Source organism: Mchenga conophoros, linkage group LG9, assembly GCF_057382185.1.
Source record: "Mchenga conophoros isolate Kocher_MC1m ecotype Shallow Benthic linkage group LG9, M_conophoros_male_GT1.1, whole genome shotgun sequence".
Lineage (NCBI taxonomy): Eukaryota > Metazoa > Chordata > Actinopteri > Cichliformes > Cichlidae > Mchenga > Mchenga conophoros.
In genome coordinates, this window is record NC_140534.1 from 10,495,900 (window position 1) to 10,513,692 (window position 17,793).

At 41.0% G+C, this 17,793-nt stretch overlaps 2 protein-coding genes across 3 annotated transcripts in view; one reads left to right on the forward strand and one right to left on the reverse strand.

Annotated features, from left to right (window-relative positions):
- Window positions 1-7,033: 7,033 nt before the first annotated feature.
- On the reverse strand, window positions 7,034-12,597 carry LOC146566758 (serine/threonine-protein kinase pim-1-like). Its single transcript, XM_085285811.1, has 6 exons — window positions 12,287-12,597; window positions 12,056-12,194; window positions 9,072-9,290; window positions 7,984-8,056; window positions 7,619-7,846; window positions 7,034-7,529 (listed from the first exon to the last, which is right to left on the reverse strand). The coding sequence occupies exons 1-6, from the start codon at window positions 12,499-12,501 to the stop codon at window positions 7,438-7,440; spliced, it is 966 nt and encodes a 321-aa protein (XP_085141937.1). The 5' UTR covers window positions 12,502-12,597; the 3' UTR covers window positions 7,034-7,437.
- Window positions 12,300-17,793, forward strand: part of LOC146566759 (DIS3-like exonuclease 1) — a 29,341-nt gene continuing 23,847 nt past the window's right edge. For both annotated transcript variants that reach the window (XM_085286356.1, XM_085286357.1), the window contains exons 1-3: window positions 12,300-13,732; window positions 15,503-15,631; window positions 17,173-17,294. In XM_085286356.1, the coding sequence (XP_085142482.1) occupies window positions 13,708-13,732; window positions 15,503-15,631; window positions 17,173-17,294 (276 nt within the window). In that variant the 5' untranslated portion in view covers window positions 12,300-13,707. The remainder of the gene's footprint in view (window positions 13,733-15,502; window positions 15,632-17,172; window positions 17,295-17,793) is intronic.

Genomic DNA, 17,793 nt, shown 5'->3' on the forward strand with positions numbered 1-17,793 from the left:
CTTTTGGACTCTGTAGTACCACAGAAATATCATTAAAGTAACAGGTTTGTTTTAAAGTCTTTCAGCTGTTCCGTAAGCATCATCGTCATCATCATTTATATAGCACTTTAAAAACACACCTGGCAGACCGAAGTGCTGCACAATACAAATGTAGTAATAAAATAGCAAAAAACAAACATAGCAATAAAGTAAACTCTTGAGCCAAAATGATGTGACACAACTAGGGCTGCCACAAACGATTATTTTGATAGTCGACTAGTCACCGATTATTTATGCGATTAGTCGACTAATCAGATCATCATCCACTGGACGTAAAACTACAGCTTATTGCACCATGCAGCATATGCTCTTATATAACTATCATTAGCTTATAGCTTTAAGCTTTTAAGGTGCTAACTAAAAATAAAGACAAGATGATAGTTTATTCAATTTTAATGAAATTTGCAGATTGTTTCGGTGAAGTTTAATAAACTCCTTGCTATCTAAAATATAACAGGACAACGGAGTATATTCTCCAGCATCTCACACTTCTGATAATCAGCTGTCTGCTTGACCTTTATTCAGCTGTGTAAAAACTATAACTTTAATCTCAGACAAACCGATTTACTCAGGAACAAATAAAATACTAAAAAAAAAAAAGCCAAACAACAACATTTTTAATTTATCTAAGTGACTCATATATATTTAACCTGAGTAGCGAAAGACGGCGGTGGGTTTGAAAACAATTTGCCTGGAGTCCGGTGTTCTCACCGTGCTAGTGACCTAGCCCCCGGCTAGCTATCGAGCTAGTGGGTAACAGACGACTCTGAAAACGTCGGAGCGCTTTTGAAAATATGTGGTGTCCTGATAAACTGAGCCGATATTTGAGGTTTACACAGCTACATTCTCGGCTGAAAATATGTTAAACGTTTATTTTGTGACCCAGAAAGAATAATAAGAGTAATATTAAAACTAACTAGCTGCCGCCATTGTTGGAAACTGAGCTGGGCCGCGCTATGAATTCTGGGACACAGCTGCTTCTTCTTCTTCTTCTTCTTCGGGTTTAACGGCAGCTGGCATCCTTGTACATGCAGTGCTGCCATCTTCTGTTTCAGTCCGTTATTACACTCTTAAATCCTGCTACTTATTCCTGTGTCTTTTGGGATCTTACAAAGCTTCAAACGACGCGTCGACTATTAAATCAGTCGTCGACGATTTTGATAGTCGACGTAATCGTGACTAGTCGACAAATCGTGGCAGCCCTAGACACAACACAGACACAAAAGGAAATCTTCTACATTGTTTTGCTGTTCACACAAGTTCTAATGCCACCCTTTGTTTCTGGAAGGAGACGATTTTCTGTCCAGTATTAAAGTTCAAAGAACAGGGTATCCGTCTCCAGTGGGCTGCTAAACAAGTTTACCAGAAAAATCAGACCCACGGTCATGTTGTGTCACTTTGAGTGATTAGTCAGCAGCAATAACAGGGAATGACAAACTGACAGACTTTGGATATAAAACAAACAATTTAAACATTTAGAAGTTAAACATCTTCTCGGATTCCTTTTGCTGCACATGTCTATGTATGTATTTGCTGTACAGTGTCATTTGTTTGGAACATTAATCTTGATGTATACATAAACATTTGATTTGAAAAACGTGTTTAAAAATGAACACTGACACAATTAAACACAACACTGGTGCACGGTGACTGCAAACAGAAGCAGCTGCTTGTATCCTCCTGTGGATACAAACCAGCAAGAACTCATCAGATCTCTGTCACTTACCATTAATGAAGTTTGGCTTTTATTAATAAACAGAGAGCACGGATATCTATGGAAGAAATATAGTATCATCAGAATTCAAGTATTTTTAGACATTGAATTTATGACACTGAATTTTTATCCTCCAAATTTCCCTGCAAAAATATTCACCTGCAAAAATTCACCTGCAAAAATTCACCTGAAAAAAATTCACCTGCAAAAATTCAACTGCAAAAGTGATGAACTTTAATGACCCAAGCCAGAGCAATCAGCACCAGATCGAGTCGAGTGGCTCTCAGCCAATTAAATTACGCTGTTTGATCACATGACACCGTTAGCCAGCAGTGTGTCTCCTAAAAGAGAGCTGTTTAAAGGTGAGTGATTAAGTTTTTCTCCTAAATAGAGATCATTACAGAACGCCTAGTCCTACTTAAAATCCCATTTATTATTATTATTTTTTTTATCATCTACTCGAACTAAGGAAAACGTTTGACTAACTCAAAGACAATTTCCACGCCTCCCCTGCCTGACTGCAGAGGCAGTTTTGAATTTAGGAGCGCCAAGATGGCAGCGGCAAACCCTGGCGGCTCTCCGGTGAGTGTATATATATATATTTTTTTTTTATCTTCAAGTTTGTCTTTTGAAACCTTAATTTTATTTAAATCCGTTGCTCACGTATAAAGTACACAGACGGGGTCTTTGCTCAACTCGTCTGAGGCGTGTCTCACTAAGCGCTACATGCTAGCATCCTGCTAACCGAGCTACCCTTTACATGCTGTGCTTTAGAAAATAGGATACTCGTTAAAAAAAATACTCCGCAGATATCCGGTTGTTCAGTCTGACGTCACTAGCCGTGTCTGGGTCTAAACTCCGCTGCAGGTCCATATATCAAACGATCACTGTGGCATTACTGAGAGTTGAAAAACTGTCTAAAGTCTTTCATCTTTAATAAAATGATCAGCGTTCTGCTCTACCAGGTGTAACAATTGAGTTTAACATCCAGGCATCCATGAAAACGGAATTTATGACATTTAATGGAGTTAGAAGTTAGCAGGGAGTTAGCTCGCTAGCTTCTATCTAAATACAATATAGCATGTCCTGACTGCAGGGTTTTGGAAACAAATTAAAACATACAGCTCTGTTATCACTTCCAGCATAAATGAAGACAGAAAACTAAACAGCAGTGACGTTTGTAGGGTTACTGAAGTTGGGCTAGCTGGTATATAATGATGTGCTACGTGACCGCTAGCGACATAGCTATGTTAGCATAATATAAACAAGCTAACTTTTTTTTCCACTCGATAAAAGTTAACGTGAGTGTTCTCGGTGGTCAGAAACAAATGTAATCGCATGGCAGGATGCTGTAAAAGGACCAAACTTCAGCCAGGAGAACAACTGAGATAATCCATCCACAATACGAGGTTAGTCATTCATATACTGCTGCATGGGCTGGGCTGTAGTTACATCGTAAGGTTTTAAAAACTGAGCTTAAATAAATGATTAGCGGTAATAAAAGCCGAGGGAGGTCAACAGGGATCACTGACTGTTTTAGGAGCTTTTTGAGATCAAATAGAAGAAAATACATAACATTAAACATGTTAACAACACAAAAGCCATATTAAACGCAGACTACTTTAGACCCGGAAGTAGGATTCGTCGCGTCATCACTGAACAACCGGATAGATAGATAGACGAACACTGCAAATATAATGTTGGAAACGAGAACGGCCTTTAGTGAAGGGGTAAAATACACCATGAATAAAGCCATAGAGTGAATGGCTGCCATGGTTGCAGAACAGCCTGATTTAATAACAAGAATGGGGAAGAGTGAGGTGAAGTGAACCACAGCCACAAAACACGGTCAGACAAGGCGGCAAAAGGGCAGTGATCTGTCCGTCAGTATGAAGTTGGTGTGTGCTTTGGTGAACAAAAACTCCAGACTGGTAGCAGGAAGATGGGAGACTCGTGTTTCACTGGAATAGTGGTGAATTAAAACATCCTTTGTTGGGGACATTTCGGTGTAAATGCATCCATACAGGCAAGACAGAGGCAGACCAGACAGTGAAGAAAACAAGGCAAACATTAGAAATATAAAAACGGAAATATAGGATGAGTCGGGGATGAGTTCCTGCCCCAAGTGGAGGAGTTCAAGTATCTCGGGGTCTTGTTCGCGAGTGATGGGAGAAGGGAGCCGGAGATCGACAGACGGATTGGGGCTGCAGCTGCAGTAATGCGGACGCTGCACCGGTCCGTCGTGGTGAAGAGGGAGCTGAGTGTAAAAGCGAAGCTCTCAATTTACCGGTCGATCTACGTCCCTACCCTCACCTATGGCCTTTACATGACTAACGTCCCCTCTTCTCCCTACCTCACATTAGCCCCCATCTTTCTTCCAGGTGGAAAAGACCCGTCACCTTCTGGGAGTGGCGGCTCCCGTGGGAACAGCTCCCACCACCAAGTCCCTGAGTGAGTCTCTGTCCCCCAGCGTGAGCTCCAGCACTCTGTCCACGTCCACCTCCGCCTCCTCGCAGATCTCCAGCACCACCTTTGAAAGCGTGAGAAGGAGCTGGCCACCAAGGTGAGAAAAACGTGGGCTTAGTGGGCGTTCTTGTTGCTGCCTTCTTCCTTCTCTGCTCGGTCTTGTTCCTGTTGTGTTGTAGTGCCTGCGCCTTCTGACACACACCTTCAATACTGAATACAAGCAGCTGGTGAACAGCATCAGTGACTGCAAGGTGAGAAATAATACAAAGAAATAAAAAAATAGCCTTTCTGTGTCACATCAGGGAGTTCCTATATTGACGTCTACCTCATCCTGCTGTTGTTTCACTTCAGCTTTCTCTCATCTCACCGATCGGACGTGATCCATCCGTGACGAGCTTCAGCAGTGCCACCCTCACCCCTTCCTCTACCTGCCCCTCTCTCTCGGACTCGCGCTGTGGCTCCATGGGCCAGAAGTAAACATATTTTTAGGAACATTGACCTCGATCTGCAAACGGTTATTGACAGGTTATCCATTTGATTCTAACTTGGTGTGATTTGTGTTAAAGGACCCCTGAGAACAGCTCACGTGCCTCCAGTCCCTCCTGCTCAGACTGTGAAAACTTCCCGATGGTTCCCACTCTGGAGACCTCCTACCTTGCGCGGGCTGCAAAGAACGAGTTCCTGAACTTGGTGCCTGATATTGAAGAAATGCGACCAGGGTGAGTAATGCCATATTAACCCAAATACTGTCACTATGACATGTGTCTCACAGACCAAATGTAAGTCGACACTCATGTTCTCTAGTTCAAGCGGAAATGATGTGGATCGATTCAAATTCCTGAGCCTGGATGATTTCAGCTGGAAACAAACCAACTCTGCTTCTTCCTCAGATAATTCAATTCAATTTTATTTATATAGCGCCAAATCACAACAAAAGTCGCCTCAAGGCGCTTCATAGATACAGAGAAAAACCCAACAATCATATGACCCCCTATGAGCAAGCACTTTGGCGACAGTGGGAAGGAAAAACTCCCTTTTAACAGGAAGAAACCTCCAGCAGAACCAGGCTCAGGGAGGGGCGGGACCATCTTCTGCGACCGGTTGGGGTGAGAGAAGGAAGATGGGATAAAGACATGCTGTGGAAGAGAGACAGAGGTTAATAACAGATATGATTCAATGCAGAGAGGTCTATTAATACATAGTGAGTGAGAAAGGTGACTGGAAAGGAAAAACTCAATGCATCATGGGAATCCCCGGCAGCCTACGTCTATTGCAGCATAACTAAGGGAGGATTCAGGGTCACCTGGTCCAGCCCTAACTATATGCTTTAGCAAAAAGGAAAGTTTGAAGCCTAATCTTAAAAGTAGAGATAGTGTCTGTCTCCTGAATCCAAACTGGAAGCTGGTTCCACAGAAGAGGGGCCTGAAAACTGAAGGCTCTGCCTCCCATTCTACTTTTAAATACTCTAGGAACAACAAGTAGGCCTGCAGAGCGAGAGCGAAGTGCTCTAATAGGGTGATATGGTACTACAAGGTCATTAAGATAAGATGGGGCCTGATTATTTAAGACCTTGTATGTGAGGAGCAGGATTTTGAATTCAATTCTGGATTTAACAGGAGAAATCTGCTCTCTCTTTCTAGTCCCTGTCAGGACTCTTGCTGCAGCATTTTGGATCAGCTGAAGGCTTTTCAGTGAGTTTTTTGGACATCCTGATAATAATGAATTACAGTCGTCCAGCCTGGAAGTAATAAATGGTAAATGCCCTGTATTTATATAGCGCTTTACTAGTCCCTAAGGACCCCAAAGCGCTTTACATATCCAGTCATCCACCCATTCACACACACATTCACACAATAAATGCATGAACTAGTTTTTCAGCGTCACTCTGAGACAGGATATTTCTAATTTTAGAGATGTTGCGCAAATGGAAGAACGCAGTCTTACATATTTGTTTAATATGTGCGTTGAAGGACATGTCCTGGTCAAAAATGACTCCAAGGTTCCTCACAGCGTTACTGGAGGCCAAGGTAATGCCATCCAGAGTAAGAATCTGGTTAGATACCATATTTCTAAACTTTTCAGGGACGAGTACAATAACCTCAGTTTGATCTGAATTAAGAAGCAGAAAGTTAGCGGCCATCCAGGTCTTTAAGTCTTTAAGACATTCCTGCAGTGTAACTCATTGGTGTGTGTTATCTGGCTTCATGGACAGATAGAGCTGGGTGTCATCTGCATAGCAGTGAAAATTTATGCTATGTCTTCTAATGATGCTGCCTAGGGGAAACATGTATAATGTAAACAGAATTGGTCCTAGCACTGAACCCTGTGGAACTCCATAATTAACCTCAGTGTGTGAAGAGGACTCTCCATTTACATGCACAAATTGGAGTCTATTAGATAGATATGTCACAAACCAAACTGTACACTGGTAAACTGTTACAATAAAAAAGACCGTAATTTTCTTTACTCTTCTTTATTTATGTAACTTTTGTTTTCACTGGCAATTTAGTATTAGGTTAGGACAAAAAACAAATTAGGAAGGTTAAAGACAGAACATTACTAGATTGTGGTTTTAATTAAAATGTAGCCTTTGACAATGCTGAACACATGAGAAGCTACTTTAAGGCATATCACCCAATTTGTAATATTGCTAAACATTTCTTAAGGCAGACGAGTCATGCTGGCTGGGTCAGTGTCATTTTTGTTGTAATTGATGTCTGGTTTGTTCTGTTCCCTAGTGATGGGTAGGGATGGGTACCAGTATCCGGTGTTCTGACATAATCCTTGAAATAGTAATAACACAGTATCCTCAGCAAAGATGAATTAAACAAGTTTTATTTTAATGGAAGTTTACTTCAAGTCTTCAGATTTTTACTGTCTTTTATTTGATTACTTTAAAGTATATGATTACATTAGAGTAATTAAATAAAGACAGTTTTGATGGAGCTCCTGAGCCAGCCCAAGCTCTCTATGAAGACGAGGAAAAACTCCCCTGGGGGGGCCAGACTGACGGGAAGAAACCTCGGGAAAGCCCATTCAAAGAGAGATCCCCTTTCCTGGGATGGCTGGGGGGGGTTTACAGGAATTCCAAAACACTGAAATTTAAAGTGGGCCAATTAAAAAAAATTATTTCCTGAAAAAAAGAAAGGTAATTCATACATCACACATAAATGATAACGTCTGAATTGTGTGTGTTTGTGTGTGTGTGTGTGATAGGCTTATCTCAGCCAAGTGTGATGCTGTAGCTCCTCCAGCGTCGGCCGCGTCTCCGGGACTTTGGTTAAACACGCGTCCAAGAAATCCCGGCAGTCTGGAAAGAAAGGAAAGAGAAAAAACATGAAGATGATAGTTCCAGTGGTCCAAGCCATCAGTCAGTCTTGAAGTGTGACGTTTTCTTACTTTTGGACAGATGTCTTTTGAATTTCAGGCGCTTTTTGAGGAAGCTCGTGGTGTTAAAGTCCCCGGCATGAAGCGCTTCGTACAGAACCACTCCCATTTGCCATACCGTGGTGGGTCCACACCTGTAGCAACTGCGCCCGTACCACTCGGGAGGGGAGTAAATTTCTGTACCTAATAAACAGACACAATTGCAATTTCTTCTAAAACAAAAGGCGAAAATTGTGACATCTGTGAAGAGCAAGAGCAGAATATGTTACCATAGAAGACGCGGTACTGCGACTGCTCCTTAACAAAGCAGCTCAGTCCAAAGTCGATGATACGAACACGCGGTACATCTGAGCCGGTCTCAATTAGAATGTTCTCACTCTTGATGTCCCGGTGAAAGATGTGTTTATCCTCCAGGTGCTTCGCAGCATCAACCAGCTGCTTCAGAATGACCTGGAAATAGAGCAGGGCGATATGACCAAAAATATTTATCACGATATACATTTGAAAAGTTGTGATAACGATATAACTGACGATATAACTGACACTAGACAAAATACTTTACAACGCCACAACTTTATTAGTGCAAAAAACCCCATAAATGTATTTTCACTTAAACAAGCAGCTGTTTTTTTATGTGCATTAAAGTTATATAAAAATGTAACAGTGCAAATGCAAATTCCTCGCTGACAGTTTAACCAAAAGGCATTTCCAGTGGAAATTGGCCGACATATCCTCAGCATAACCATGTAAAATATCCACAAAGCTTAAAAAGAGGTTATACACACACAATACGGTAATATCACGTTGAGGTGCAGTACGTATCACTCCGCGAGGCGCCTGCCTACGATAGCCGTAATGCTCCGACAATCCATCGAGCGGTGCGGCTTTGTAGCTTAGCAAAGTCGCCGTGTACATAAAATCGTTTTGAGGTCAGTAAACACAACCAGAATTCATACATAAGGCACACGGGATTATAAGGGGCACTGTCGAGTTTCAGAAAAATCAAAGGATTGATTTTAAGTGTGCCGTATTTTCCAAACAACACGGTAATAACGGCGGCCCGCTAGCATGCGCTACCAAAAATCGTGCTTTGTTGTGTATCTGACGGACGAAAGCTAAACCAGTTCCACACCACTAAAGTTGCAGCATTTTTACAAACCAGTTCTGGTTCATCCGTTTCATTCAACGATCCACTTTTGCTCTTCTCTTTCTGCGTCACCGCCATCTGCGTATGTAAACATAGGCACTGCGCATGCGCGTTTTACCTATTCTAGCGCGATATTTCATTTTCCTATCGTTGCCCAAAATTACACCGGTATTACCGTGAATGGTATGATATAGCCCAGCCCTACCTGGAAACGATGAAAAAGACAATAATCAATCAATGGGTTAATGTTTCTCTAATACTCTGTGCTTTGATTGAATGATGTACAGTCTAAGACTCTTCTAAGGCAAGTCAACTTGCCTTGGCCTTGTCCTCTGGCAAAAATCCTCCATTTTCTTCTATGTATTTATCCAGGTCCACAGCGGGGACAGGTCTCTCCATCACCAGGATCAGCTCTCTGCCAAAGTCAAACCACTCCAACAGAGACACTGGGGCTGATGTTTCCACTGATCCATCTGCTTCAGCTGCAAGCTTCAGCATGATGGCAACTTCCACTGACACATTCTTCCCGTTATCATCCTGAAATATTTCAACAAAGTGGATGATGAGGCACAGACGTTCCACAGGTGAACGCTGCATGCAATCCACTAATGTAAAAACAATTCAAGTCTTGCACATTTACCTTCACTTTGCAGTACACTTTCCCCTTTGGGATGTGTTTGATGGCCACCTAAAAGACACAGGGCATTGATGAGCATTTCCTCAGTATGACATCATTAAAGGTGTAAAACAGCATACATCTCAGCTTACGATATTATCCCTTATCTGCATTACTGCCTGTCTTACTACCACCATCTGAACACTTACTGGTAAATGATCCTTTATGCGGTAGCCAGCAAACACTGCTCCACAGCCTCCTTCTCCAAGCCGGTGCTCCTCCACGTATCTTGCTTGGAAGTCACCTAAACAGACAAACACAAATTGGGTTTTACTACAGCTGTCACACAAATTACTCTCTGCTGTACCCTAAATGTTCATTTTGCTCTTCACCTGAATATAAAAGCTAAGCTGCTTGCTACTTACGTTTCTGTTCAGCCACTGACTTTTTGGCAACGGTTTTGGTTTTGTCCTGGTCCACGTTCTTTTTCTTAGGTGGGTCCCTGGTGTCTCCCGCAGCTTTCCTTTTGCCAGCCTTTTTGTTTTTACTGCAGCTCTCTGAAATCTCTATGCTGCAGTCTGCAGATGTGGAAAACACCAAAAGCACATCAGCTTATTAGATAATAGACACAAATATCTCCCAAACACTAATATCTTCAAACTAGCAACCAGATGTACACTTAATCTACCCCTCACTCAACTAATTAGCCTACCTTTACCAGTGTCCAACCAGGAAGATGCCTGCCCCTTGTCACCGCTCACGTGCTCAAGAAGTTTACGCTTTTTTGCTGTATTGGTTGTCCCCGCTTCATCTTGTTGGACCTTTCGCTTGACTCCCCCGACCACATGAGCATCTGAGCTGGTGGAAGGACCAGCCTGCTCAGTGACCCTCCTTCTTTTTATGGGGGTCGTTTTTTCAGGACTGGCCTTTCTTTTAGCCATCCTGCTCTTACAATCTATAAACAACAACAACACATTAGTGAAAAAGAGCGCTCGACATCAGGACTAGAAGGATTTTGATGTCATTGAATTTTAAATTAGTATTGCTTACAATATAATAACAAGTTTATCCTTTTGATAAAAAACACACCAACACGAGTGGACCATACTAGGTCTACTAAGTCTAGATACTGATGACACTTGTTGCTCTGTTTTCACTGCTCAGTCCAAGAATAAACTTGTCACATTATTTTACCAAAAGACAAAGTGCCCCAGTAACCTTTCTTTGATTAGACATGTTGCACTCAGGTTAGTTTCAATCAAAACCAGGATTTAAATCCTCTAAAAATGAATCATTTTATACACAGAGCCTCAACATTGTTAGAAATGTACATTCTGTTATTTAGGGGATTTTATTTTTTACTTACTTTGATCTCCTGGATCTTTCTTATCTGCCTCAGTCGTAACTTTTCTTGTTTCCTTTTTCATCTTAATTTTTAAAATAGAAAATGTCACCTTAATGAGTGAATAGTCCTTCAAATGTCTGGATGCTTGACTTTTCTAACTAAGCTGTATAAGTCAGTTCTGTAAGTGAGCTTTAAAAGTAAACTCCGGAGTCTATGGCAACACAACATTAGAACCTTGCCTTTTAGTGACATCACTAAAAGGCAAGTAGTTTAAAGAAAAACACTCTGGCATTTCATATAATTCAGTAATTTCACATTAAACTTTCTTTCATTATCCTTTCATTATTTGTTTAAAGACTTGATGTGTGGATGCTACTATGAAGACTTCTAGTTGAGCAAACACTAATAAACACTGACTAGTTTATCTGAGATAAAATATAACACTTTTTTATTAAGTCAGTGTTAACTCTGTTTTTTTCTGTTAGGATCATTCAATAGTATCAGAAGAGAAAAGAAAAGTATGTTTTGTTTTGTTTTTTTTCTTCAAGATCTGTTCACATGTACTTAGCAAGAGTGAGTACACAGCGTTAAAAAATGGTACTTAGTGTAGTGAGGAAGGCGAAAAGCAAAGAGAGCATATGAAGGTAATATTGAAGAAGGCGCAGTTTTGAAGTGGTGAAAGGCAAAGGCATGAGTGCAAGCGTAATAAAAGGTAATAGGAGAGATGTCGAGCAGGCGGAGGACTTGGCTGGAGCAGGAAAAGGCAAAAGGGGAAACGCGAGTGCACGTCTGAAACTTCTTCACTGTCAGTGAATCCTAATTCTTAAGACTAACTAAGAAGAATAAATCTATGTATGAATGTCGTTTTGAGCACATCTCCTCTTTCTACTGATCAATTCTTCCACCTAGTGGATAGATGATAGTATTGCAGCTTGTCTCGTCACCTGTTGTGTGTTTTGTGTGCTCCAGAACCTGCGTCCTGTTGGAGTACTGTACGTAAAACACACAAACACTGGAGTGAACACAGCTGCTGAACATCTCTATATTCATAACTTCTTCCTGTTATCTCATATCTGTCTCCCTTCATCTGTGTAGGAACGGTGTACAGATGTATGATTATGTCACTCCTGCTCCTCCACCTAACACCTCCACTCCAAACTAAGTTTGCTCTGCTGCTTTGGTTCACTGATCTGCAAGTATCTGTCATTTGTTTGCAGATGTCTGCAGGAATTATTGTAATGATCCATTAATGGTGCCTGATTTCATTCAGTTTTACAGCTTGTCTCGTGTTTTTGAACTGCTTCCCTCACAGTTGTACACAGTGCTAACATGTGCTCTTACTCTGTGTTTTATTCCTGAAGAAAAAGAAAGTGCCCAGCCCAGCAGGATGAAGATGGGCCATACGTCAAGAAGCCTCCAAATGCCTTCATGCTCTATCTCAAAGAGCAGAGGCCAAAGGTCATTGCTGAACTCAACATCCCTGGAAATGCAGCCGTAAATGCAGTGGTGGGACAGAGAGTAAGTGTGTAACTCTGCATACATTTATGCATCTGTTAATAGAAGACACGGTACTGCGACTGCTCCTTAACAAAGCAGCTCAGTCCAAAGTCGATGATACGAACACGCGGTACATCTGAGCCGGTCTCAATTAGAATGTTCTCACTCTTGATGTCCCGGTGAAAGATGTGTTTATCCTCCAGGTGCTTCGCAGCATCAACCAGCTGCTTCAGAATGACCTGGAAATAGAGCAGGGCGATATGACCAAAAATATTTATCACGATATACATTTGAAAAGTTGTGATAACGATATAACTGACGATATAACTGACACTAGACAAAATACTTTACAACGCCACAACTTTATTAGTGCAAAAAACCCCATAAATGTATTTTCACTTAAACAAGCAGCTGTTTTTTTTATGTGCATTAAAGTTATATAAAAATGTAACAGTGCAAATGCAAATTCCTCGCTGACAGTTTAACCAAAAGGCATTTCCAGTGGAAATTGGCCGACATATCCTCAGCATAACCATGTAAAATATCCACAAAGCTTAAAAAGAGGTTATACACACACAATACGGTAATATCACGTTGAGGTGCAGTACGTATCACTCCGCGAGGCGCCTGCCTACGATAGCCGTAATGCTCCGACAATCCATCGAGCGGTGCGGCTTTGTAGCTTAGCAAAGTCGCCGTGTACATAAAATCGTTTTGAGGTCAGTAAACACAACCAGAATTCATACATAAGGCACACGGGATTATAAGGGGCACTGTCGAGTTTCAGAAAAATCAAAGGATTGATTTTAAGTGTGCCGTATTTTCCAAACAACACGGTAATAACGGCGGCCCGCTAGCATGCGCTACCAAAAATCGTGCTTTGTTGTGTATCTGACGGACGAAAGCTAAACCAGTTCCACACCACTAAAGTTGCAGCATTTTTACAAACCAGTTCTGGTTCATCCGTTTCATTCAACGATCCACTTTTGCTCTTCTCTTTCTGCGTCACCGCCATCTGCGTATGTAAACATAGGCACTGCGCATGCGCGTTTTACCTATTCTAGCGCGATATTTCATTTTCCTATCGTTGCCCAAAATTACACCGGTATTACCGTGAATGGTATGATATAGCCCAGCCCTACCTGGAAACGATGAAAAAGACAATAATCAATCAATGGGTTAATGTTTCTCTAATACTCTGTGCTTTGATTGAATGATGTACAGTCTAAGACTCTTCTAAGGCAAGTCAACTTGCCTTGGCCTTGTCCTCTGGCAAAAATCCTCCATTTTCTTCTATGTATTTATCCAGGTCCACAGCGGGGACAGGTCTCTCCATCACCAGGATCAGCTCTCTGCCAAAGTCAAACCACTCCAACAGAGACACTGGGGCTGATGTTTCCACTGATCCATCTGCTTCAGCTGCAAGCTTCAGCATGATGGCAACTTCCACTGACACATTCTTCCCGTTATCATCCTGAAATATTTCAACAAAGTGGATGATGAGGCACAGACGTTCCACAGGTGAACGCTGCATGCAATCCACTAATGTAAAAACAATTCAAGTCTTGCACATTTACCTTCACTTTGCAGTACACTTTCCCCTTTGGGATGTGTTTGATGGCCACCTAAAAGACACAGGGCATTGATGAGCATTTCCTCAGTATGACATCATTAAAGGTGTAAAACAGCATACATCTCAGCTTACGATATTATCCCTTATCTGCATTACTGCCTGTCTTACTACCACCATCTGAACACTTACTGGTAAATGATCCTTTATGCGGTAGCCAGCAAACACTGCTCCACAGCCTCCTTCTCCAAGCCGGTGCTCCTCCACGTATCTTGCTTGGAAGTCACCTAAACAGACAAACACAAATTGGGTTTTACTACAGCTGTCACACAAATTACTCTCTGCTGTACCCTAAATGTTCATTTTGCTCTTCACCTGAATATAAGTACCTGGGTATGTGTCAGCCAGTCTTACAGGACTAACACAACCATTCACACTCGCATTTCTGCATTCACACCTATGGGCAATTTAGTGTTTCCAATTAACCTGTCACCACTAACTGCATGTCTTAAAATGCAGTTAGTGGTGATGTCATTAAAATGAATGCAACTTGTCTGCGTTGTTAACTATCCCCAAACACGGCACCTGCTTCCTGAAATGCTCAGAGTAGCTCATCTGCAACCAGTAACCAGCCGTGCTCAAAGTCTTTTAAACGACTTTCCTCCCCATTCTGATGCTCTGTTTGAAATGTTGAGTTGCATTCATAATCAAGCTGTTAGCTGTGTGCCCAGCTTAACCTAGCTACACATGTCTGTAGACATTGACCAGGGGTCAGCCTCATTATATCAGAGCTCTGCTGACAAAGCTGAAAGAGACGCAGCCTGTGACTTGAAATATGTGTCCAGCATAAACATGCAGGAGCGCTTTGGACAAACTTGATGAGCACTGTAAATAAGAAGTCCCACGTGAACTCGGGTTTCAGTCCAGTTTATTCCTGATTTGTGCTCACACAGCCATTTTAGAGTGTTGCATCATTAATGTGATGAGGCTTCACTTTGATAGCGTTAGGTGGACATCTGGTGAAACATACAGAGTTGTCATACTGAATCACTACTTACTGTTTTCCATTGAATTTAACGTACACAGCAAAGAGAAAAAAGCTTCATCGTGGACTCTCTTTGCAGTTTCACTTTGCAGAATCGCTGAATTTTCTATACATCATCTATATTAACTCAACTAGTGATCGGGGCATTTGTAGGCCTTTATTTCTTATTTCATCTGTTTGATCAGTACAAGTGTTCATTTTTAGTGTGAAACAGCTACTACATGTACTCTGAAATGTGCCACGTTAAAGTTAGTGCAGTATAGTGTTCACACATAGTCAACATGTTTCAGAAAAAAGCAATCTGCTGCTTTAGTTCACCAACTGGGCTTTTATTGTGAAACTCAAAGGATAACAAAGCCAGGTGTCATCCTCTTTCAATAATTTCAGATCAGGATCTTATGTTTAGGTCTAATGCATATTATCTGACAGACAAGTCTTTGTTTTATTTTGATTTTTACAAACAAGAGTGAATTTAAAAAATGAGCCAAAATGAACAAAGGAACATAAATTATGTTAGGAAAAGTCAACATACGTTGGTCTATTTTTTCTCCCTCGTGCTTCAGGGTTAACGTTCTCCTAACATCCCCACCATTCTCCCAAACTAATGAGAGGCTTTCTTGAGTGTAATTTATGATTTTATTGAATGTACTTGTTTTTGTAATGTGCGTTTGTGCAGATATTACAAGCGGCTGCAAACCCTTGTCAAAGACCCTCGACACGACTGCGTGCTGTTTGCCAATGAATTTCAGAAGTACTCTTACTGTCCACGAGAGAAGGGCGAGAGCCAGGAAAAATGGCAGACCAGGTCAGTGCTCATTATTTACCACACTCACTGAAGTGTACAGTCAAGTTGCTGCAGCACATGTAGCATAGAAATAGAGTCTATAGAGTCTTTTCCTTTCTCATTTTTTCCTCTTTGTCATGTTTTTTCTTCTACTTATACTTCTTTGACTTCATTTTGTTTTTCTGGGTCAAAGTGTGACGTTACATGTTTCACTAGGTGAAATTTGTAAATCTCATTAATTATAATGGAGATTATGCTAATAAAACATATTCAGTTCTTCAGTAAAGATGAAATACTTGCACCATGGGAAGTCCCCAATCTTGCCTATTGCAGCGTAACTAAGGGAGGATTCAGGGTCACTCAATCCAGCCCTAACTATAAATCAAAAAGGAAAGTTTTAATCCTAATCTTAATAGTGAGAGGGCGTCAGTCTCCCGTGTGCAAATAGGAAGCTGGTTCTACAAAAAAGGGCATGAAGGCTGATGCTCTGCCTCCCATTCTACTTTTGTAAACCCCACAAATAAGCCCGCAGCCTGAGAGTAAAGTGGGTGTGTAAAAGGGGTTTGATTATTCAAGACTTTTCTGTGTAAGAAGATTTTAAATTAAATTCTGGATTTAACAGGGAAGCCAGTATGGGAGAAATATGTTCTTTTGTTCTTGGACTGGATTAACTGAAGGTTTTTCAAATGATGCTTTTAGGACATCCTGATAATCATCCAATCACACAAAATGTCTTTGACTGCACCTGCTGACTACTTCTGCTCAGCAACTCTTGAAAGGAAATTGTGTTTCTAAAAATGTTAAGTCTCTGGGTTTAAAAAATATTTTGTGAAAGTGACATAAATGTATAGTTCACACGTGTGCAAAATTCATCTGGGAGATTTAAAAATGTAAACATTACATTTGAACTTTCTTTCAAATTGTGCAACAGGCCAGCGGTGCAGATGCATATGGCACTTAGAGCACACGTACTGGCTAAGATGTCAATCGAGCATTCATAGTGTTTTGTCCCAATAGGGGTTCAATGGGTAAAGGGGTCATTTTAACATTTTCAAAAATGTTTTTCCTCCACTTCAGGTAGAAAACAAGTGCAGGAACAAAGAAGTCAGGAGGACTTGTGAATGGCAGCTTAAAAGTGATTAATATTTATACCAGTTTAATAGAGAAAAGCACCAAAAGGATTTGAGTGTTTTTAATAATAGAGACTTGGTTGTAATGTTAATCACGATCTGACAAACTTTTATGTTGTGCCAACAAATGAAGCTAGAAGTGCAGTGTGTTCTCATGAAATGTGTTTATTATATAGATAAGGCACTCAATTATTTATTTTTTATATTCTTTCTGTGGAAGCACCATTTGAATTACAAGTAGTGTGAAATCATAACTTCCACCTACAAAACAGCAAAAACTTAGTGGGATATGTTAAAGATTATTGCTTTAGCGGGCAATTTGCTTTCATGCATCTTATGCTAAACTTGTGAGTTCATTTAATGTGTGTGTGTGTGTGTGTGTGTGTGTGTGTGTGTGTGTGTGTGTGTGTGTGTGTGTGTGTGTGTACTCAGCTGCAGTGTGGTACTACAACCACCTGGCAGGAATGATGAATATAGTGATGATCACTGAGGATCCTGAGGCCGTAGCTCAGTTCAGCAGCCTGACGTCTGGAGTGTACGTCATCTCCGTCCAGGTATATGAAATACCTTTATAATACCATCTACTCTATATCGGCTTCTTATATGTAGCCACCTTACAGGGATTTATCATCATGCATTTAGAGAAACACGTGGTTTGAACACCTAAAACTGAAAGTCAGCTCTTTGTGTTAAAGTCGTTGTGTTGGAGCCTATATGATGGAACAGTTGGTTGGTCTGTATTATTTCACTAATCTTCAGTGGGACTATTGTAGCATGTAGCAGGCATGGGTTTTTGAAACACTTACATTTTTGGCAGCAGTATTAGAACAGTCTCACTTAGAAGTGAAATTGGTGGTTGTTGTCAAACTTTCGGTCATTACACATGATTTCTTGGTTAAGTGACAAAATGTAAATATATGTGGCATTTAGTCTGTTTACATACGGAGAGCTGCACTTTGTTTTTCAATTCATGTCAGCCTAGCAAGCATGCTGTGGTTGTATAAAACACAGTGACAATGAGTCAGAAAACTATTAAACTAGTATGTAAATGAG